Raw genomic sequence first — 23,506 nt, forward strand, 5'->3', positions numbered from 1 at the left:
TTTTTTATAAAAGTATCCATCCGCCACTTACTCTGATACACTTGAGTAAAATCCAGTGCCGTTGCCTTCATAAGTCACTTACTTAATAAAAAATGTTTTATATGTAGTGTAAAACTAAGACTGCACATCAACTTGAACCCACCATCCCCATTGCGAAACATGGAGGTGGCAGCACCATGGAACTATGATTTGCATAGACAAAATAAAAGCAAATGAAAAGCAGGGAAGTTGCCAGAGATGATGGGAAGATAGATTGAGTTACACATGTAGAAATATACTGTATGTGAGGCTGATTAATTCTGATTAATTGATTGTTGAAATAATTATCAACAAATTTAGTAACCAATTAGGCCATTTACTGAAAGAACAACATATTCAGAGCACTAATTAAGCAAAAACTTAAAAAACAAACAACAAAACATACATTTTGCATTTAAGACAAATATCCAGAACTCCTCAAATGGCACAATTTAGGCTTCACTTGGTTCAAATATTGAAAATAAATATTCTATTACATTTTATTAAAGTCAACAACTAAAAAAGAACAGATGACAAATTATCAAGCGCATAAGTTTATACAAGATCCACTGGAGTACAAGTTGAATTTATTCAGAAATTGTCAAATGTGATTGGATCTTGTTCACGTTAATGATATTATTCGGTGAAACATTGTTCAACTTCAATGAACTCGCGGAAACAGTCGACTTTAGCTCGGAAGTCTTCTGGCTGTTTCTGAACCTCAATGTCCTTCTCTAATCAAGATGAGCAGGAACAGCTGCTCTCTGTCGGCGAAGTGCGTAACGCAGCGCAGCAGAGTGGAGACGCATGCAGTGTAAATTCGCAATGATAGAGAGGAACTTGGGTTGTATGAAATCATTTATTTGTCTGCAAAATCATTTATATTCATCTGCTTGACAACTACGAGTGCATGGAGACATAATTGCACCATTCACAAGCCTTAACAAGTGTTCTAGCAGTCGCTAAGGATAGCACCATCAGATAGACGTAGCTATTTCTAATCTGACAAGTGAGATCATCAGAACCCCAGCAACAGCAAAAAGTGTCAGATTGGGCATGAGGTACAACTTCCCACTAGGTAATGAGATGAAAAACAAAACAAATCCTGAGCTTAAATCAAAACTTTTTCAAGAGTTCACAACCTGAATCCAAGAGAATCTTCAGTTATTTTGCAAAGAAGAATGAAGGGAGTTGAATTGAACTGCAGTCTATTCACTATGTTGCTATGCTATTTTCCTTCCAGTTCACAATATTACACTACTTTCTACTGGACTGTCATATAACATCCATGTAAGGTAAACTGAAATTAATCTGAACACTTTTGCAAGACATGATACACTCATGGTATCAGGAAAACATCCAGGGTGACTTCCACAATTTATATTTGTCATCCTCTTATGAGTTACAGTTTTGACTTCTGTATTTATCCTTCTCTGATTTTTATTTTGTTTTTTGTTTTTTTGGTGCCGCAGAAATATACAGACAAGCATTTATCTCAACCCTTGCACAATATATGTTTTTTTTTTTTTTGGTGCCTGGTTTTCATGAACCCTCCTCTGAGCTCAGTTCAAGTGTGGGTTTGTCAAATCTGGCAACAGTTATTTTTGCTTTGAAAGGCGCAATGACCTCGGAAAGCCTCTCAGTTCAGCATCATGCTCAGGACTGCTCTTTACATAAGCAGTGGCAGCAGTTATAGTATTAAGCTTTAACATCCCTCTCTCTGGCTTGCTGCCTCGCTGTTCTATAATGTGCTCTGCTGCTTTCATTTTCTGAGTTCTTCACCACTGATGTGGGCTTTTGCTAATGTAAAATACACTATTTTTATATCACTTTACACTCCTGGGTGATTCTAAATTGCATGTTTTGTCATTTCGCTGCGTCTGTGTGTCCATCTACGCTTTCGTGCATCATTGCAGTGTTTTTATGCATGGATGCCTATATGGTTTGTTCTTGAGTAGATTTTTTTAGATCTAAAGATGAATCTATGATGAATTTTCAGGAAAGACTAATGACGTGATTCAATCTATTTCATTTCATTTTAGATATAATGGAGATTATAATGCATCTCTGCCTTTTCCATTAATTTATGCCACTTTTCAGCCAAAAGGTAGAAAACAATTAGCTGTAAATTTAGCTTAATTGAAGCCATGTTTTTTTAAATGAATGGTAAATACTGCTAAAAGGGGACGTATTGTGCAAAATTCACATTTTGCAGATTTTTGTACATCCATTTGGGTTTCTACTGCTTCTGAAAACATTCCAAGCGCTTAAAGAAACAACAACCACAACAACAACAAAAACCACTCCCAATTAGTTAATGTTTTTTGGTGTCTGGAAAATTAACTGTTTCAAAAACCTCCTGAATGTTGAGTCACGAATGAGCAGGCACTGCCCTTCACCTAGCAACCCCAACAAAGTCCAGCCCATCACCTAGCAACACAAGCTTGGGCTCCAGCTCGTTTTACCGTTGTATGCGCTGTACAATGGCTGCTGGTAAATACAACAGTTTTATTACTGCAGTAGGCTGTTTTTTCTGCAAAGATGTACGGACGTATGATAGTACATCTATTTGCCGCCATTTATATGTTTAGTTGAGGAGAGGAACTTATTTGTATTTAAAGTGACAGGAAGCCCTGAAACGGCTCAGAACTGAGCAGACTGAAATCTTATCACCCAAGACTGTAATGAACGTTTGTGTTTTATTGATATTTTCTTCACTTTCAAATGATCTATAATCAGATTTTATAAATACTACACTTCTAAATTCTGAACAAAAGGAATGTTATTTTAAGCTTCATTAATCAGTTAGAAAACAAAATTCTTGACCTTTCCATAAAGACATCTTCATAATAATCAGTCATTAATTACACTAATTACTCTACACTGATTATAAAAAAAGGGGGCTTTTAAAAATCTACTCGAAATGTAGCATTCAAATACGATTTATCTAAAAAAAAAAAAAAAATGCAGGAATTTTTTGATCGTTCAGAATCTAGTGCCTAACTTCACTGGAAGGAAAAAAATTAACAATATTTCTTTGGGAAAAAGTGATCAAAATTGCAAAAGTTAATCCTGCAGAATTCTCTCCCCTCCCCTTCATGTCGCAGGCTGTGAGTGCAGCCCTGAGGCCAGAGTATGATGTGCTTGTCCCCCAGTGTCGGCCTCTGTCACCGGGAGAAATTCTAGGCTGCACCTCTCCACGCTTGGATCGCCACGTCGATGCCATAATGTAAGAAACCACATTCCTCCTGTCTTCCCCTCTCGCCGATTCCATGCCCACTCGTGTGATTTAAGTCATAATCACTGTGACAATATTTCCAGTCACATAAAATGTAGTTGGCAGAGATAACCAGGTTTGTCTGTGTTCTGTAAGCAGCCAGGAGAAGCCAGATGCTGATCCCCGGGAGGCTAAAAATACCTTCTCACTGTGGAAATCTGCAAATTTGATGTAGCTTGACGGCTTTGGATGTCTTAAAACCGCAACATAGCCACGTCCATGCCAAATTTTCCAACTTTTTAAACAAGAGCTTTTTTCGAAGCGCGACACCTACTGCGACATGCGCATGGCGAGAATTGATAAACTGCGCAGCACATCTCAGTTTGTTTACACATTTGTTACAGCTCATGTGATTGCCTATTTTAAGTTATCTCATTTTCTGTGGAAAAAATATAACTTCCAGCCAGTTGTTGCATGACTTCTAAAAGACTAGACTAGTGTGTGTGTGTGCGTGTGGGGGTGCGTGTGTGTGTGTTTTCTTTACTTAACTGTGTGTAAGTAACTTAAACTGTGTGTATCTTACCTACACCGTGTGTAGGTAAGATATTTCAAAGCTTTGGGGGGGAAAAGGAAGAGAGATTTGCAGAAGTAAAGCAGCAAAACAATGTGCCTGCAGCTGCATTTTGTCAATAACATGCCGTGCTGGTTTGTGTTTGACAAATCCTGGGCTTTGTTGCACACGGCGAGATAATGTAATTTCCCTGATTTAATTATGCATAGGTGAAAATTCCTCCTCTGTCTTATCTGCACACATTTAGCTTTAGTCATTTGGTGTTAGACTATGTGATTCAAACCTTCCAGTGCGTGAAAACACATGGAAAAGCTTCGCTATGTGCACAAGTGGAGACAAAAGCAATGCAAGAGGTACTGTGTGCATTACATACTTATTTAACATATGTTGTCCATCTATCACATTTTGAGAAGCTCGCTAATATTTATACAAACAGTATTATAGTTTAAATCATAAACATTTAAATCCTACTTGGTTTTCTCATTGGTCTTCAAAGCAGACAAACCTTTTCAAGCATAAAAGTCTTTTTAGTCACGTCGACTGAAACAGGAAGTAACTACCGTCCTTACATGGACGGTAACTTTGCTTCCATAATGACATCTTCTGTAGTCCTGTCACTAGCTGCATTTCTGTTGACCATATAATTGCGCAATATGACATTTTGAAAATAAATCCACTTAATGGAAACACAGCAATTTTGAAAAAGTTGTAGTTTTTTGATAAACGTTTTGGCGCCAGAATGAGGTGGTTTTCTTGACTGTATCGATGTTTTTTTCTCGCAAAACTGCTATACCATACCATACCAACTTTATTTATAAAGCACTTTAAAACAACCACAGCTGATACGATACAAAGTACATTAAAACACAACATAACAATTAAAAAAACAACTCTTGCAGTTTAAAAACAAACAAACATACAATTTAAAACTAGATCCCGTTGGAGTTGAAAGCCAAGTAAAACTGCAATGGAAATCACTTGTTCACATCACATGATCAACAATTGGTTGTTGCCTCTGGCCCAAGCCATTGAGAAGAAGAAAACAGGAAGTTGGAGAGTGATGGCGTAACATTTTTCTTAATGACTTATCACATAAACAAACTTGTGGTTTTAGTGGTGTTTCTTATCTAATGGAAATTGTGAAATTGGGTTTTTTCGACATTAGCAGAATATTGAAAATCTTTTGTGCACATTTGTAATGGAAACGCAGCTACTGGCTCTGGCTGTAGACAGAGAACCAATCATATTGGTGAAAGAAAAATATCCTTTTAAGAACAATATTCAGATTCATGGTGCATTCTAGACAACATCAAACAGAATGTGACGGATTCATCTGCAAAGAGCAGCTATGCAGAACCTGTGGGTGAGTTTGGTGGCAGTAGGCACAAGTGGGGTTCCTCCTCCAGCTCTTCTTCAACAATAATGAGACAGTCGTATTCGGTACAGCCTGGTAAAAACCAAACCCATGTTCTACGCTTTTTACTTCATCCAGAGGGTCTGGACCTTTGGCTACTGAGAAGCAATTGCTTGTTGGAGGGGTGGACTCTGACATTTTAAGCCGTTGGATCTGATTTCACCCAGTTGCTAATGTTTGGCCACAATGTTTGTAATGTGTTCGATGAAGCTGACCGGAAGTTGTGCGCGCTCACGGCCACAACCTCTTTGCCAACAATAAAATGTTGACAAAACTACAACAATAGCTAGAGTATAATTCTAAAGCAGCACAGAAAATCAACATCGTTCAAAACTGTTTCTTCTGTTTGCTGATTAGCCTGATTGAAACCCTGTCAGAGGAATTCACCTAAATGGGTAAAAATCCCAGGTGGAAAACTGAAGGGAGATGAGAATCGAGCAGAGTTTCTTCAGAAGACAGTAGCCAGGCTACTGTTCTCTCAACTTTGAGAGTTGAGGACACAAATGAAGGAGAAATGTTTGGTTTTAGATGCTATCTGAGTATTGAGAGTAGTTATACTTGAAAATATTGTTACTCAAGCAGAAGTCAAATGTACAGCACAGTAAAACTACTGGAGTCCTAACAGTACATTTATTTTCAAAAAATGACTCAAATAAATGTAACTAGTTTTCTACAATATCTTGGCTGCTGCATCACTGTAGTGCAATTAAATCCTCATGAACAAAACACTAGCTTTAAGACTTGATGAACCATGGCTCCCTTATATAAAGTGTGCATTTGTTATTTTACATTTCTACTATATATTGATTTCGTACATGGAAAAGAATATAACTGGGGTGAGATACAGTCGTGAATAAACATAAAAAAGAAAACTTGTAAAACTGATAACATGCACGCTTTAAACTAATAAAAAACATGTTGATATTATGATGAGGCTCCATAAACATGATCTTCAATGCTCTCTCTCTCTTTCTCTCTCTCTCTCTCTCTCTCTCTCTCTCTCTCGCATGCATCACCAAATGGAGAAATAAAAGTGTTCTGTTGTGATGTTGTGGCATCACTGAAAGCTTAATTACAGAGTAATAGTTTCCTTTAATAATTAGGTTTCCTTTATGACTTTAATAAATTATTATCAATTTAATGTCAGTACAGATAAGCCGCTGTCTGTAACAACAGCATCAGAGTTCAGTTTCTTTAGCTGTGACATATCTTTTACAGTGTCGAATATCATAACCTTTTGAAATGGCATTAATTAAAACTCTGCTTCGGTTTATTTTTACTTTAATTAGAACTGAGCAAGTGTGACAGAAATGCTGCATGCACAAAATGTAAATGCACATACAAGTCATTGAAGCACTGAACAGAAAAAAAAAGAAGAAAAACAACTCTTTGCAGCCAGAAATTGTATTCAAAAGAGCTTTAGGAAAAGATCAGTGGAGCGTTTCTATCGTCTGAAAGGCGCTTTTGCTCGGTTCTAAAAAAGAACAATATGTGGATGTGAACATGATGATAAGGCTGAGGCTCAGAGAGCGCAGCCGGAATCGGACAACGGGACTGAAGTGCTTGCAAGTTTGTTGTCGCGGATGTAATTATACGAGGGGCTCGGACGTTTCCGAGCAATGAAAGCTACGCAGAGGAGGCTGTACCAGATTTCATTCTGTTCCGTCGTTGCATATTATTTTACTGGGACGCGTGGGGAAACAAGTGCACGTTTTCACATATGTGCTCTCTGACACATAGTCTAGACTCGTCGAGTTTCAAAATTGCCTGCATGGCAAACGGCCTACATCCTCGTTTCAAGCTTCTCAACAAAGAAAGCAATTAGTGTGATTATTTGCATGTCTCAAGTAAGAACAGGTACAGACCTGAACACACTCCACATCCAAGCAGCTCCAATATGCATTTATGTTAGCCGATTTGTGTTTCTTAAAAAAGGTTGTATATCTATGGCACATTCATATTGAGAAAGGGCAGGTGAAGACAGACAATTTAGTTTTATCTTTTTTTTTTTCCAAATCCTGTGCTCACAATTCAATTTATTTTTCTTTAGTTATCTTGGAGATGGAAGATTTCACTTGGAGTCGATCATGATCGCAAACCCAGACATTCCTGCCTACAGGTAATATGAAAGAACACGTTAGAGAAATGTTTACGTATGTAATGTTTTCTTTCCTGGAATGTCAGTATGTAACTTTTATAAAAAACACAGTGTAATATACAAGATAGGTAACCTGTGAAAAACATCCGCTTCCTCTCTGTGGTCCTGCTGCCGTTCGCTCTCAGACGCAACCAATCAGAGCCAGGAGGAGGGTCTGATTTCCTGTTTCAAGCACTGTCAATCATTCTCGCGTACACACTGCAGATTGCCAATTTGCTGCAGTTGCTAACTTACCATTAAGGGAAAACTGTTTATCCCATGGAAACTGTTATAGAAACTTCTATAACAGTTTCCATGCTGAACGGTGTTTCTGTCAACGGTGGCTGTGCTAACTAGTCTTTCTTTTTATTATCTTTAAAAACGGCTTTCCTTTTCCGTGCCATCATTTCAGATGAGGGATTGATCATAGCTCCAAAGCTGGGGGTATTGTTTTGTAGCTGCTTTAAAAAATTTTTCCCATTATTTTTTCCCTGCTGTCTCTGCCATTTTTCTCTACCAAACCTCTGAGCCAGAACAGAACAGCTGTATTTATACAGAGATTGAATTAAACACAGATGGTCTCCTTTTACTAATTAGGAGAATTAAAGCTACTGGCAGTTTAGTTGTATTCGATTAAAGGGTGCTGAAAACAGACGGGTAAGATAAGTCTTTAGATTTTCATTTGTAAAAACAAACAAAAAAAAGCTATAATCTGAAGAATTTAGATGTTTGAATCAAAGAAAAGACTTGTTCTGTTTTCCAATACCTTCTAAGTCAGCAAATCATTAATATTGATATGCCTTGAAAAAAGTGCTAAATAATGTTGCTCTAAATAATACACTTCAAGCAAACTTGTTTGAGTTTAAAGCCAAACTCAGTTGTTATACATCCATACACTGCAGGTAAGATCACAGGTCTCCCCCTCATAAACAAGATTCTAATCTCAAGTGTAGCAGAGAAAAAGAGATTAAAAGCTCTGAAATACCCCCATTTCCCTAAGATACTGCAGCTCCTGTCATACTTGATGGCTTTTCATGATTAAACTTCCCGTCTTTTTGCGCATTTCCGTCCTCGAGATAGATACCCGAACAACAGCTGGTAATGGGAGTGATAAAACTTCCCATGTTTATGCCTACGCACACCTCCTAAAACATCTGTGTGCCATAGCGATTCTCTGTCTCTGCCTGTTTGTAGATATGACCCCTACAGCAAGGTGTTCTCCAGGGAGTACTATGATCACAAGGCCATGCGCGTCAGCAGGCTGCAGGCCATCGACCAGGCTCGGCTGGCCCAGAGATGGGGTCTGATCTTGGGCACACTGGGCCGACAGGGCAGTCCCAAAGTCCTGCAGGTGAGTTTGCATCCTCGTTTCAGCAGTCTGCTTGTCCCGAGGCCTCTTGTGCAATCCCTGGTAATACTTTGCAAAGTATGTTTTTTTTGTTGTTGTTGTTTTCTTTAGGCAGGTGCTTCTGTGGCATGTAATGCTATTTGGACAGGCAGCATTCTGTGTGGCTACTTGTTATTTTGTGATGCAGATCCGTATCTTTTGATGGTACTCTTGGTCTCAGGTTGTTTCAGTTGAAGCGGATTTTTTATGGTGGCCCTGAAGTTCAATAATTCACTAAACACAACTACAAATTTAAAAATCACAATAACATATTCAAAAACATGACATTAACTAAGCACAACTACAAATCATGAAACCACAATGACATCAACTAAAAACAACTACTAATCAAAAAAACACAACATTAAGGACAACTACAAATCAAGACAATTACTAATTCTGTTTGATTTTGTACATGTGTTTAGTGAATTATTGAAGTAGTTTGCACTTCAGGGCCACTGTAGATTTTAGAAAGAAGGAAATGATCAATCAGACTAACTAGACATTTAAAATATTTATGGAAAATATGCAGTTTAAAATCTACCACTAAACCTCCTGTGTCACAGTATAAGTTGACTTTAACTTGAATGCTAGATGTAAAAGATTTCTTACCAGATCACCTATCTTTCTCAAAGCTAATGCACCACTCTGAAGCTTGTACTTCAGGTTTACTTAAATCCACATTTGAAATATTAAGCCAGCATTTATGTAAAAATGTCAACAGGAAACCAGACAGATCATTTTCTTTCGTAGAGGAGAGGAGAGAGGATTTAAGAAGGCAGATTTTAATAATAATAATAATTTTTAAAAAACTCTTAAAGCTTTCCAGTAGCTCAGATTAAGAAGTGTGGTGTCAGATAACCTCACAAGTAAAAGAACAGGACTAACTCTGATAAGAGCGCAGTCATTGAAATGTCTCATAATCCTCCCAGGGAGGGTGGCTATCAGCATTGCTTTTTACCTTTATCTCACTTAAAGAGCATTTGTGGAAATTTTTTTTCTCTCCCTCCGTCTGGTTGCCTCCTGCTCTCATAACAACTCAGCCAACTGCCCACATTTCTAAAGGCAGACTCAGCAGGGAAGTGGAGTTTCTAAACTCATAAGAACAGTTTAATTTATTGATATATGCATCCTGTTGGAAAGGTTATATATATATATATATATATATATATATATATGGGATGTCATATAACTCCCCTCTATAGCCCAAAATGAACCCAGTCTTATCTGGGTCCGCTACTCTCTAGAGCAGGGGTCCCCAAACTACGGCCCACCTCCACATTTGGTCTGGCCCCCTGAAMAATATCAGAGAGCATTCAGATTTTTTTTCATGTACCGTATTTTCTGGACTATAAGCCGTTTATATGTGGATTTTTCTTCAACCACCAAGGGGCTCTTTAGCAGGAAGTGAATCATTGAAAGTCTGGTTACTTGCGCGCCAACATTGAGCCCACAAGCAGCAAAATTAGTAAGTGGTCGAGAGGAGATGAGTAGAGCTTGTGAGTCTTAAGTCTGGTTTAGACGGAAAGATTTAAGAATTGTCAGCCGATTCTCCAAACCTCTGTGACCACAGAGCTGATAAAGTCCAACAGGTTTGATCGAGGCAGGAGCAACACGAACTGATTCCAGTCACGAACATCCCAATTCCAGAGGATAATTCAGTAAAACCCCCAACAAAGCGGGAATTTAGAATAACCAAACACGGATGACGATGTAGAAGCAATAGTGATAGTTTGTGGGCTCATTTTAAGAGATAAAAGACGTAACAAAAAGAAAAGGCGGTGGATAAAAGACGACGAGAGCAGCCGCTCTATTTGCTGCACTATGATTTGGAGGTGAATATGTTTTTTCATAGTTAACATTTTTAACTGAATAAACATAATAATGTTTATTATTAGATTTAATAATAAACATTTCCACATATCATCTCCGATATCTACCGGACTCTCAGTTGCGCGATATGTCAGCTGTTTGGGATTCCCCTTTGTTCTTACATCACCGCGCTTTTTGATTTGCTACCTGTCACATTCAACAGGTTGTATTCTCGTTCCAAGTCAAGGAAAACCCCACAGGTTGCGATAAAAGGGCCAAGACAACCCAAGTAGGGCATATTCAGTATTTAGTGGGAACATCCTCTCTCCCCCGGGCTAGACTCACTTTACCAAGCGTGCCCTGCGTTATAGACCACTTCCTGCTTTGAAGTGAACACTGGTCCACTTGGCTTTCAGATATATATTTGAACCACACCAGGACCCACTTCAACCGAACAGAGATCCAGGTTTGTACATGGACCAGAGTTTTCTTTTTTTAGTTTGCGTCATAGTTCGACTCCACCTTCTGGTGTTCTCAAATGTACCTGACTTTTTAGACATGATTCAACATGTTGTACAAAACACATTTTTCTTTTAAAAAAACTTAATCTTTGTGCTGCTTATGACTTTAATTTTAAACTCCTCATACTAAATATAGTATGAGCATATATGATACTAAATATTAGATATACGATACGAAATATATTCATCTTCCTTCAAATGTCTGTCCTTCTATAATAGTTTCCATGCTGAACGGTGTTTCTGTTGCCGGAAACCATCTAGCAACATATTTGTCTGTTCACTGATTGGAAAAAGATGACTTTAGTAAGTTTCTGCCTAACCAGACACACATCAGTTTAGAAGAAGCTGTAAAATGTTTGATTCCAGTCACCAGATGATTTGTCTAATTTCCAGACTGATTCTGCATTTCTATCTAAATGAATAACAACTGCTAACAATTCAGATTATGCTACATGCTTCTCATAGCTAATAAGGTAACATGTATGTGTAAGTGCTTTGCTAAAGTGTGTCCTTAATGGTGACTTGAGATGTATTTTGCTTGATGACCAGTTCTTTAATCTTCTGGGTGGTCTTGTAGAGCAGTGGAATTTACATTTTCAGTTTCTGGTCTAAATTCAAWTTTTAAACCAATAATGTCCGCTGAGGACCTCTGCCAACAGGTTCCAATTGCAACAATTACCAAAAATGATGCCTTCTGTCCACCAAATGGCTGTAGAGGTGGTGGTTCGACAATAAAATACTTTGAGTGTCACTCTGCCTTGACAGTAATTCAAATTTTTTTGTGGTTGTTGGTGAATGAAGGACTTTGAAAACAGCTCAGTCTGTTGGATGGACATTGTTCAGGTACACTCGGTGAGAGGAATAAAACATAAAATCGGTAACCTCAAAACGACATCTTTTCTTTTGATGTCAGTTCTCAGGCTCAAACTGAAGGGATGAGTGTGAAGTGATTGCAGGAGTTAATGGTTCACTGCTTCTCTGTGGCATTTTGACCAGAGATTTCTAAAAGAAAACTTTAAAAGACACATTAGTGGCAGAAATTCATGTAGAACTTGAGCGTACCTGGGAAATTTTACAGAAAGGAATGGTTGTATTTTCCCCATTCTTATTGTGCATTCACTAGTTTGCAGACACGATCAAGCCAATAGATGCAAATGTGAAATCTGAAATCTCAATTAAACCGTCTTCTTTCAGAGATTATTAAAGCCAAACCTGTGGACAAGCCAGCAGGGAGCTAAAAAAGCGACGTCAGTGAAGTAGATGCACTGCTCTTGTAATGCATCACTTTTTACTGTGAGGTTTCACAGTCGAGAAGAGAAATGTAAAGAGTGGATTAAAGGTGTAGGAGAGGTAACGCAGAGGTTATAGAACTGTGAAGCAACAGCCATATTTATCACCGCTCTCAACATAAGGTGTCAGCCAAAATCCTACTTAGGGGCAGGATTTACTGTCTCTCTGACAGGCACAGGCAACCTTAAGCAGTTAGAAGGGAAAGAGTATAAAGAGTTTGTTCAACTTCATTGTGAGCCCCGGCGTAAAGTTGCAGTTTACTGCCAGTAACATTCCAACCAGTAAGTAAAGATATATCCATAATTGGATTGCTCAGACTGCACATCAGTATACCTCAGGGACAAAGAAATAGTAAAGCTGCCTGGAATACATTTAGATCATCTCAACTAATTTAGGTGACTTCAACTTGAGCATAAATCTACATTTGAACAATATATGTACAATCTGTACCTCTACTACAGCTGAATGGAAACATGACTTTTATGTTATAACACGGTCACAGTCATACAGTTACCTCGCGTTTGAAGAAGAAAAAACTGTACAGCGGTGAGTCCAGCTGAGAAGTTTTTTATGAACTTTGTGGATCCTATTGTAGAGCCTAGCTAGAGGTGGAATGTGACTTTAAAAAATTAATTGAATTAATTGCAGTGTCTTTAATTAACTAGTTGAAATTAATCGCGTTTTAATTGAAAGCCATGTATTGACAAAATAAACATTTCCATTTTAATAAACATTTTTGCTTCTAAATTATTGACGCATAGACAAATGAGCCCAATAACAAAGACATTTGTTATTACTCTGTTACTTTGGTTATTCAACCATCAGATTGGTGCGAAGTGCCATTATACCCATTCAGCTTTCAAGTGTTTCAGTAACTCCTTATCAGTCATGTAACGTCTTTAGAAATGTGGGCTGTGGACGCCGCTGACATTAGCCCTGAATACGTCTGTGCTACCGGTACATGTTTAGCATCAAGATGCTTTTTTTTAGACTTTAATAGTTTCACTGATAGGCTAACTCCTTTTAGCACATCTTGGACACAACAATAATCTTTTCCAGCGTCCAGTCAAATTGTTGTCTGAAAAAAAGTGAACCCACAGTGGGCTGAGAGAAGCAGCTTTGTCATTTATCGTTGTTGTTTGTGGATGCTTGTGCGTCAGATTTATGGGTCTACCGGAAATACTTGGATACAAAGGTTCCGTCTTGGGACTTCTGTGTGAAAAGGAAAACAAAAACAAAACAGTATTGTTCCTACAAAGTAAAGTAACCATAAATTGCAAGTTAATTTACCTCAAAGTTAGGTCAGGCAGTATCCGTAAGCTTCAAGTTGATTGGTCAAATCAAGAAAGGCTCACTAACCTACGACGTGTGTGTGTGTGTGTGTGTGTGTGTGCGTGCGTGCGTGCGTGCGTGCGTGCGTGCGTGCGTGCGTGTGTGTGTGTGTGTTTTGAGCATGGCAGTGGGATGACTGGATAGAAACTGACAATATTTGTTACGCTATTAAAATGTCACTTTGTTGTTAAAAGCCTATTGCTTATTCCACCAGCATAATGGTTAAACATCTAACCGAGTGGCTCTAAAGGTTAACGCACAAAAACTTCCTCAAAGTGGCCCCAAATTGCATCATTTAACTCAATTTTCTGAAGATTTTACATGAGGGTTTCCCTCTGGTAGGGCTTAATGATTCACCTCACCCTATTCCAATTGACCCCCGATGCCCTGAAACAAAGAAAAAGCTTATAAATTGGAATTTTTTATTTTTATTTTGCTAAAATCCTTTTTTTGTTTTTCCGTAGCACCTGGAGACGAAGCTTGAATCTCTGGGCAAGTCCTTCACTCGAGTGCTGCTCTCTGAGGTCTTCCCCAGCAAGCTGGATCTGATTCCAGACGTAGATGCGTAAGTATTATTATTTTCAGATAATCACTTAAGCATATAATTTATATATTTAACATTTATCTTCCTTTGACATAACTACTAGACGTTTCTGATCTCTTGTTCATTAAATTTAACGATTTAATGAAATTTACAAATCAAGCAACATCAAGCAACCTGCACACCAACACCTGATATGCTTCAGTTATAACGTTTTTTCTGCGTTCATATGGTTACCTAAACAAGTTTGAGAGATACGTTTCTGTAAAGTAGGCCCAAATCTGAAACATACTTGAGCTGATTAATGAACCCGTCAGTGGAGCGTACAGTACAGTACTCCGTTTCTGAGTAGGACTATTGAGCCGGAGCTGCTCATTGGTAGATAAAACAAAAAGGGGAATATGCCCTCCAGAAGCCAATATTTTATCCTCAGTTTTCGCTGCGTGAATGCAGAAAACAAATCAAGCGCATCATTTAGACTTCGACTGTTGCTGGTTTGAAGGCGAGGCTGCTGCATGTGAAGTGATTTTGATATATTTTCCAGAAGCCCCTGCTGCCTTTGAGCCACATTGTATAAAAGCATGATTGTGCAAGGTTAAGTTCTTTTTTCCTTTTTTTTTTTTTTCCTTGTGCGGTGAAGAAGCAGTCACTTTATTATTGTTACTGGGCAGAGTTGAAAGCTGCTCATACTGTTTATTTTGTTGTGGGGTTTTTTTTAAAGCAAGAATCCCACAATTTCCTATTATTTCAAAGTTGAAATAATTTTTTTGTGTGTGTGTGTGTAGAAAAAATGCCTGCAAGGTCCAGACTAAAGGACATTATTCTCCCTGACAACATAAGCTTCAGATAATTTGTGTGAAATGTCTTGTTTGCCGTCCAGTCTTCGAGTCCTTTATTAAAATCCTTTTGAGTTGACAATTGACAAACAGCCATTTAATTGAGAGCCATTAAGCTGGAGTTTAAATTGCAGATCCCCAACACTGAACACTTTCCTGTATCTGAGCTAAAAAGATTATAAATACAATAGCAATAATGTCAGCCATGCCGTAATGGCTTGCAGGGAAAGCATGCGGGTCCCTTCAATCAATATCCCAAAGGGTGTACATTGTTTTTTTTAAATACTGGAACTTGCTGTTTATTATCTGAAAACATATTTTTATACATTAAAACAGCAAAATTGTATATTAAACAAATGCTTGTCGGAACTAATTTCACTAATTTAAAAAAAATAAATGAATTAAAGGTGAGCATTTATTGTATTGTTTATAATTTATCGTGTTAAGAATTTTGGATTTATTGTTGTCGTGATAAATTCCAAGTAATGATGTTCGAATTGTCGGGGTTGATAGTTTTACTGTTTGGTCCACTGTTTGTTTAATGAAAGCATCATTGAATACCCATAAATGTGGAATAATGGTCACAGTCCCCAGTTTAGTGATACAAATCACACTTCTTTATGTGACCAGTGTGATAAAAAAGCGTATTACAAAAATAAATGGTTTTCAAGAGCAGTATTGATGTTTGTTGCGCTACAATTGCTGTGACACACAGCCATACGGTTACCTAAAAGAGTTGTAATAAATAGTTTTTATTGTCACTCTTATCATTATATTGTTATTGTAATAGCATTGAAAATATTGTGATAAGATTGACCTCCTAGTTCAGGTGATCCTTTTACAAATATGTAGCATATTGCAGATATGCTTAGGGCAACATCTATTGTTTTTCTAAAATGTGATTATATTTAAATTTACTTCAATTTCAATTCAGAAAATCCATAATTCTGGCTATTACCTCCTTACAAAGCTTCTATTTGTCAATTATGAAGAGAAAGGAATGAACCCGTCCCTCTCAAATGTTTGCTTTATTTCAAATTCCTTCCCACATTTGCCTCTTGGACATGAATAATTTATACGTCAACTAATTCCCCTACTGAGCTGGTGTGAAGAACAGCGAGTAGTCAATCAGCAACATTTCTGATGTATTCTGTAAGCATCATTGTGAGCATAATTGAGGAGTCAGCATAGTTTGCCAGCGCACATTACAACACAGCTGACAAACAGTTTTCAAGCTTATATGTTTATAAGCAACATTGGCATTCAGGTCTTGGTGAATTTCCGGCATAATTCATCGTGAATGTCTCACACATTGTCCTCAGCATTAGAACAGGGTGCATGGAAAGTAGATTTCTTACATGAATAATTCACTAAAGAGCCTGCTTGAGCCACTTTTGCATTAATATTAGGGTGCAGAAATACATAGAGAAAGAAACGTTTTCTTTTGATGCTCTGCATAGTCATCTAATGTCAATAGAGAAACTGGCTCTCGGATCCTCCTGACATGACTTATTTTATCACACACTAAAGTAAAAAATTACCCGACTTGTCAATACATTTTATTTATTTTATTTTTTTTTTACATTGCTGAAAATCACAATTGAAGACAGCGAAATATTCTCAAACGCCCCGGCCGGCAACACTCACTCCTATCTTTAGAAACGCTCTCCTCAAGTTACTCTGATGAAACATCAGATGCAGTCTGACTCCGCGTCTCGGTTTTTGTCTGATTTATTGGACTTCCAGCTGCAAAGGCTGCGTCGGAGATGGACAAGGGGTCAGCGAGCCACTGATTTGCAACAGCTCCAATCACCAAGGCGCTGGCACTCTACCTTCTTCGGATTGGCCTCTCGCTGCGGAGTAATGAGAGGTGTGATGTGTGAGGGAGGAGTGGGTGAGATAGGGACAGAAGGTCTGAGAGAGATTGAGCCAGAGAGACGTGGATATAGTTTGAGGGGGCCGTGTTTGGAAAGCCGGAGATTGTAGTTAAAACGATTCTTTTCTTTTGTTTTGTTGTGTGTTTTTTTGTTTGTTTTTTTTGTGCTCCACCTCAGACTGACGTGCAAGTGCAACACTAAAATTATGTAATTCAGGCACGATTCGCCCAACCAAAACAAACCCTCATTACAGACAAAAAGCTTTTCAACAAGATCTGCTTCGGTAGCCAGTATAGCCTTGATGTAAAGGAAAAGTCTAGAATACAAAATGAAGACTCTAACTACAACCCTGTGTGTTTTTTTTAAGTCCTTGGCATGCAGCACAAAATGTAAATGAAAATGCAGTGTTTGCAAATTTGAAACATGCATCTAACTGAAACAACACATGAAATGAGAGATATTTTATGAATCTTCATTAGGTTGAGTCTAAATTCAAAGCAAATCGAGACTGAGATCGAGCCAAAAGTGACCATCCAGCTTATTAGTGCACTTTTAAAGAGGCAGTATTATGTAGTTTCCAAGCACATAGTGCCATTTTTATAGCACAATTAAGTAACTATGTTACCTTCAATTGTTATAAAAATGCTATATGTGAAATATGGGTGAAAATAAATTTTACTTTGAAATTTAACGCCTTGGAATAGGGCCTATGTCTCTTTACAAACTCCTTCACTTTTTGAAAATCCGCCTTCAGAAAGTCATCACAACATGACTCTTCTTTTAACCCTTAAAACATTTTTTTTTTCCAGTGTTGCTCTGAGAAGAGGCTCGTATAATTAGCTGATGCCCCGTTGCGCAATCCGTTTACTAATTGCTACTGGCTAGTCTGAAGGAGCTGAGTGGGGTAGTCATGGGGAAATTAAAGGATTTCCTAAGCATGCATGAAAAAAATCAATATTAATATATTGTAATATAATTTAAAGCTAAAAAAATCAATTTTTTATAGCAGTGATCCTTTGGGTATGTTCTTGTATTGCATTGTGTGTCTTCATTTTAAGTGATTGTATTTTTGGTGTTAGTGTGCTTTTCATTTTTATTTCACTTGTTTTAATTTTGTGGCTGTACAGCACTTTGGTCAGTGGAACTGTTTTAAAGTGCTATATAAATAAACTTGACTTGACTAAAAGTTAGCATCTGTTATATCATGAGGTTATATTAGGAAACATTTTGTAGGTAACTTGCACATCTGTGATAGCAGTTATTTATTCATAAATGTTTTCATATAAGACTAGTCAAGGAATTCCTCCCAACTAAACATTCCAGAGTCAACTATTAGTGAACTTTTAATAAAGTAATTAGGAATGTCAGCAATTATCCCATGTGCGTGGAGAATAGATGGCCAACTTTCTGCATAGTCCATAGCTGCATACCTCAAAACTTAATGTATACCTAAGATTATCTTAATAACATTGTGAACATGAAATGTTTTTCAACGGCCAAACAGCTGAATCTAAGTTACATGCAGCTGTCTAAAGCACCGCTGCATAAACTACCATATATTGTGCAAGGCTTCACATTATATTGTGAATATTTTGCCATCCCATTAACAGTGTGTGCAATATTCATATTGAAAAGAGCAGCTTGGATTGCAATAAATAGCATCCTATGTGTTATGTCTATGCTTTTTTATGTCAATTTTATATCTAGCCAATCCTATAATAATATTATTTACCACTATTAATCACCATTGGAAGATTTTCTGCAGCCCTACTTTAGAGCAGTGAACATATGTTGCCTAGAATGAAACTCATCAATCTTTGTCTGGCCTGACTCGACTGTATCAAGTGTGATGTTTGCTGCAGAGGGGATTGTTACGTGTGACCGTCTTTCAAGAGGCGGGCTCGGCCCCTAAACTCCTCTGAGAGGAACATTTAATGCTTCATTGTAGCAAAACATCAAAGTCTTACTACTCAGGCAGCCTAAAATCTTAAACTTAAAGGTATCTAAGGTTACCAGTAAAGACTACTTTGAAGAGTTGAAGACAGCCAGGGATTTACAGATGCTGGACAATGTGAAGCAGCAACTGGGAGGTCTTCCCTAGATAGCAACCACCTGTGGCCTGACTGGGTCCTTTGGTCTGATACCCAGCAAGAGGCTTTGTTTGTTTCAGTCACCGCCTTGGGAAGAAGCTGTGTAGAAGCCGTTAGGAGAAAAAGACTGATGTCGTGATATAGCAGCAGAGACTAGACAGCAAGGATGGAGTGCAAAGATTTATCCAGGGAAGATGTGATGTGGGGGTTTTGTTGCAACATCCACCTTAGGGATGACGAGAGACTTTGGCATTAGTGAACAAACCTTACACTTGGCTGTTAAAGAACTGTGGAGAGTGGTTGAAGTGTGTTGTGAAACCTGGTATAAGCATGTGAGATCTGTCCAGGTACACGCAGAAAACGGAATAAAGGCCTGAGAAATAACAGTAAACCTTGTATAATGATTTAATGATGATTATGGTTTGTAACAGGTTTAAAATAATAATACATATGCCAATGAAGGAATGTCTGTAATGTATAATCAAAAATATATGTTCTGTACTTTTAATCAGCTGAATGTTATAACACATTATGGAAATTGAGGTTTGAACAACTTGATTGTTATTAAAGATTAAAAATAATGAGTGAGGAAGAAACGTACTGAAGTAAAATGTCGACAAAGTAAAACATTGATTATGTTTTGTAAGACAAAAATGACTTAGAAGGAGAAACAGTGAGGAATGAGTCACCGACCCTGGTTCTAGATCCGGCCAACTCCTCTGCCTCTACCCAACGCTCTCAATTCTGTCTCAGCTGACTTGGAGAAGAGACGGAGGTCGTTTAATGACAAAGATTCTGGAGCTTGGATCGAAGGTAGTCAGGGCTAGACGAGTCCTTTCCCACCCCAGTTTAGACAGATAATTCTCCACAAACTATCCCTAGGGTAAGATCCGAGTTTTGGGGATTTTCCGGACTTGTTAGACAGAGAACTGGGCAGTAGTGAGTCCGAAGAGTTGTGAGGCGTAGGCGGGACTTACTATTGGGTAGTAACAAACAAGTGCGAAAGGAAGGACTCTACTTGATCTCCTATACAACGTTGTACAAATTTATAGAAGGTTTTAATCGGTAACCTATTGATAACAACAAAAAGGTGAGTCTAAACACATCCTTTGAAGGCTGATTAGGTCACATCGATGCAATGAAGGCTCCTCCAAATTTGAGTTTAAAGCATTAAATACGTAATAAAATTTAAATAAATATACATTTATTGCTCTTCAGTTGTTCCAACCTAATTGAAGTGTCCAAATGTTTCATCCTTTTATTCATGACTTCTCACTTTATTAGCTGAAGTTGTTAGCATGTAAACCGATAAAGACAAGCTATGGTAACGAAGGTCCAGTGAAAATAAAAAAAACATGACCTCATTCTCCATATGTGTACAGATACTGACCACGTTATTTTGCCATTGTGCTTCTCAACAAAGCGACTCTTTGACCTGTCTTTCAACATTAAATAAACAAAAAATGTTTAGCCTGTTGGTGGTGCAAGTAAAGCCTGGTGGCCCGCCAGGCTTACAATACACTTGCAGAAACCATGATAAAGTATTTTTTTGGTCTTCTCTTTTTACTGTCTTTTCTGCTCGGATTAGCCTGCACCAACACCTGCATCCTCCATCAGCTTACAGTAACAGTGACGAACAATAGGCTGAGGCTGCATCAAAGCCGAAGTAAGAAGCATATAGAGAGAGACAGAGAGAGAGAGAGAAAGAGAGAGAGAGAGAGAGAGAGAGAGGGCAGATTGGGAGGTAGATGGAGTGTGTACGGCTGCCTAGCACCATCAGACACAGCGCACAGCACAAAGCCCACCCCCAGGCTGTCTCTGTCATTAAACACTCACATACTTTTCCATGGACTGRKAAAGGCACCATTAGCATATGCTCTTAAGTGTGTAATTAGTCTGTCCCCAAGCAGGTTTTAAACTAATGTACACATATCTGCACACCACACACACACACACTCTTATCCAAGACAGCAAAACATTATGCAGTGCCCTTCTTATCTCTCTGTTTAAAATTTTATTTTGGGCCACATTTAAACGAAATTGATTGTTTTATTTCAATTATGCCCTAGCATTAAAGGTGAGCACCATTTCTCCTCGACTTGAGTTGTTAGTTTTTAATGCTTTCAGCGGTTCGAAGCCGAGAGTCGGAACAAAGCAGGAGCGTGCAGGTGGAGGTTCCTCCCCCTAATGTTGGGGCGTAATGGTCCACAGCAGGTAATGCAATATGGCCAAGCTGGAGCTCATATTGCATAGTTGCAGAAAATGTCACATGGTTTTAGCTTTTATACATCCCAGCGTGGGGGCTTGCCGGTCCTGAATCCCGCTCCTCTAATCGCGGCATGCGTCTTTGTATTTGAAAGGTTCCACTTTCTGTCGAAGTCGACGCATTCTTAGGAGTAAATAAAAGTCATAATCATAGATTCTTTATGTCAACTGCCTTTCTCGTGGTAAAATGATGCCACCTCATTTGAGACTAAATGCTGGCTTTTTCTTTCTTTTTCATGCTTCATTCAGTACTGGTGTCTCCTTGTTTCACAACTCTTGATTATTTTTCCTACCGTCCCACCAAATTAGAATGTCATTGAGAAGTACATTTGTTTTAGTTATTAAAGTCTTGTGGCTGTAAATCTGCTGCACTTATTGGCTTTAACAGCATGCAACAGCTCATCTGTTAGATCTGGTGTTTCTTGACAATACCCCAGAGACTTTCTATTGTGTTTAGCTCGGGGCACTTTGCAAGCCAATCAATCAAAGAAGTTGCGTTTCCATTACAAATGTGTAGAAAACTTTGTTGATATGCTACAAAAATGGAAAAAAACAAAAACAAAAAAAACACAATTGACACAAATAAGAAACTCAATCAAATTTTCATGTTAATAAATTTGTTCACGCTATAAGTCATTAAAAACATGCTGCAGTATTTTCGTCCCACTACTTCCTGTCGTCTTCTCCATCGTTTCTGTCAGTAGCAACATCCAGTTGTTCATCACATGACTCGTGTGATGCAAAAAAGTTTTGCAAAATGCATTCATTTCAATACAGCCTAAAAACGTCATCCTAGCTCAAAAACTTTTAACTGAAAACTTACATTTTTTTGAAATTGGCATTTTGATTAAGCAAATTCATTTTCGTATTTTCAGTTGGCGCAATTTTAATGTTAAGGGAAACACAGCTAGTGATACCATGGTAAATAAATCATGTGATTAGGCAGCGATTAGGTGCCACATCCTGTTGGAAACGTGAAATCTGCATCTCTATTCAGCAATATTCTGATTTAATGAGATTCATTTGAAGGTGATGAAACTACTGAGACCATTTCTCCAGTACCAACACAATGATTGGCATCACTGTTTTACTAAGTCTCTCTTTCTGAAAACTTCTGGTCCTTTGTTTCCACTCCACTTTCTAGTCCTTTAAAGTAGGCTTCTGTCTACTCTTTAATGCTTTTGTCTTACTTTAATCTCAGACTTTATACTTGTATCTAATCAGACCTATTCAGAAGTCTTTGCACATTAATCACTGCCCCAGCGAGCACCAGTGTCAACTTTTGAATAGATTGTTTTTAGAAAGCTCTCAGGAAGTGACCCAAGAAAGTGATAAATAATGACATGATATTGTGTTTGACGTGCTAATGATAAATCATGGCTGTTTTTTTCCCCTTTGTGTCTTGGCAAAAATGAATTGTGCTAAATTATTTGTTCTCTTCGCTTTTGTCTGTAAGTGCCTTCATTTGCAACAACAGTTAATAAATTTTCCAAAACTCTCTCTACCGATCGTTTTTAGGCTTGTTGGTATTCAGAAAGTTTATGTTCTTCAGCTTCTGGATGGCATGCCTGGTTTTGGGTCAGGGTCCAAAATCCTGTTGTTCTCTTGTGTTTTGGAACATTAATTTTCCTCTCTTCTGAACTGCACAGAAAAATAGTGAATCAACTAGATCAAATTAGATTGTATGTAACGGACTTGGAATCTGTCTGATTTGATTGAATTGAGTTTTTTTTATTTTTATTATTTATTTTGTTGTTTGTTGTTTTTGGTAAAGTTCCTTAAGAAGATGATGTGAATTGGTGCTATATAGAAAAACTGAATTGAATTAAACTGAATATGGATGATGAAACATTTTAGATCAAATTTAGATGACATGATGTTTTATTTAGCAGAGTCTGGGAATCTGCAGTCTTCACGTCTCATTTACTTTGATACAGCGTCTGAATGCGCTGCCTCTCAAAAGCCCTCCCACCGTACTGCTTGATGCCGAGAAAAGCTGCATACCTTTCCTTTGTTTTATCAAATCAAAGCTGCATGCCTGTGCGTTTTCCTGTTTCTCATTCAAATGAAAACCTGATTGATAAAAATATTAGATATTAGATATTCAGACATTAGGTGTGGCTGTATCTGGTGTCACTGTTTTGTGTCTGCTAAAAAGTGGTTTTTAGATTCAGCAAAATGAATTTTGGAAGGGATCT

The 23,506-nt window shown here is 37.9% G+C and overlaps 1 protein-coding gene across 2 annotated transcripts in view; it reads left to right on the forward strand.

Annotated features, from left to right (window-relative positions):
• Window positions 1-23,506, forward strand: part of dph1 (diphthamide biosynthesis 1) — an 84,922-nt gene that overhangs the window by 52,098 nt on the left and 9,318 nt on the right. For both annotated transcript variants that reach the window (XR_535121.2, XM_008424945.2), the window contains exons 6-9: window positions 3,126-3,247; window positions 7,271-7,339; window positions 8,552-8,708; window positions 14,164-14,264. Coding sequence is in view for 1 of the 2 variants with exons in the window: in XM_008424945.2 (XP_008423167.1) it covers window positions 3,126-3,247; window positions 7,271-7,339; window positions 8,552-8,708; window positions 14,164-14,264 (449 nt within the window). In the remaining variant the exon portion in view is untranslated. The remainder of the gene's footprint in view (window positions 1-3,125; window positions 3,248-7,270; window positions 7,340-8,551; window positions 8,709-14,163; window positions 14,265-23,506) is intronic.

The sequence above is a fragment of the Poecilia reticulata genome, linkage group LG13, assembly GCF_000633615.1.
Source record: "Poecilia reticulata strain Guanapo linkage group LG13, Guppy_female_1.0+MT, whole genome shotgun sequence".
NCBI lineage: Eukaryota > Metazoa > Chordata > Actinopteri > Cyprinodontiformes > Poeciliidae > Poecilia > Poecilia reticulata.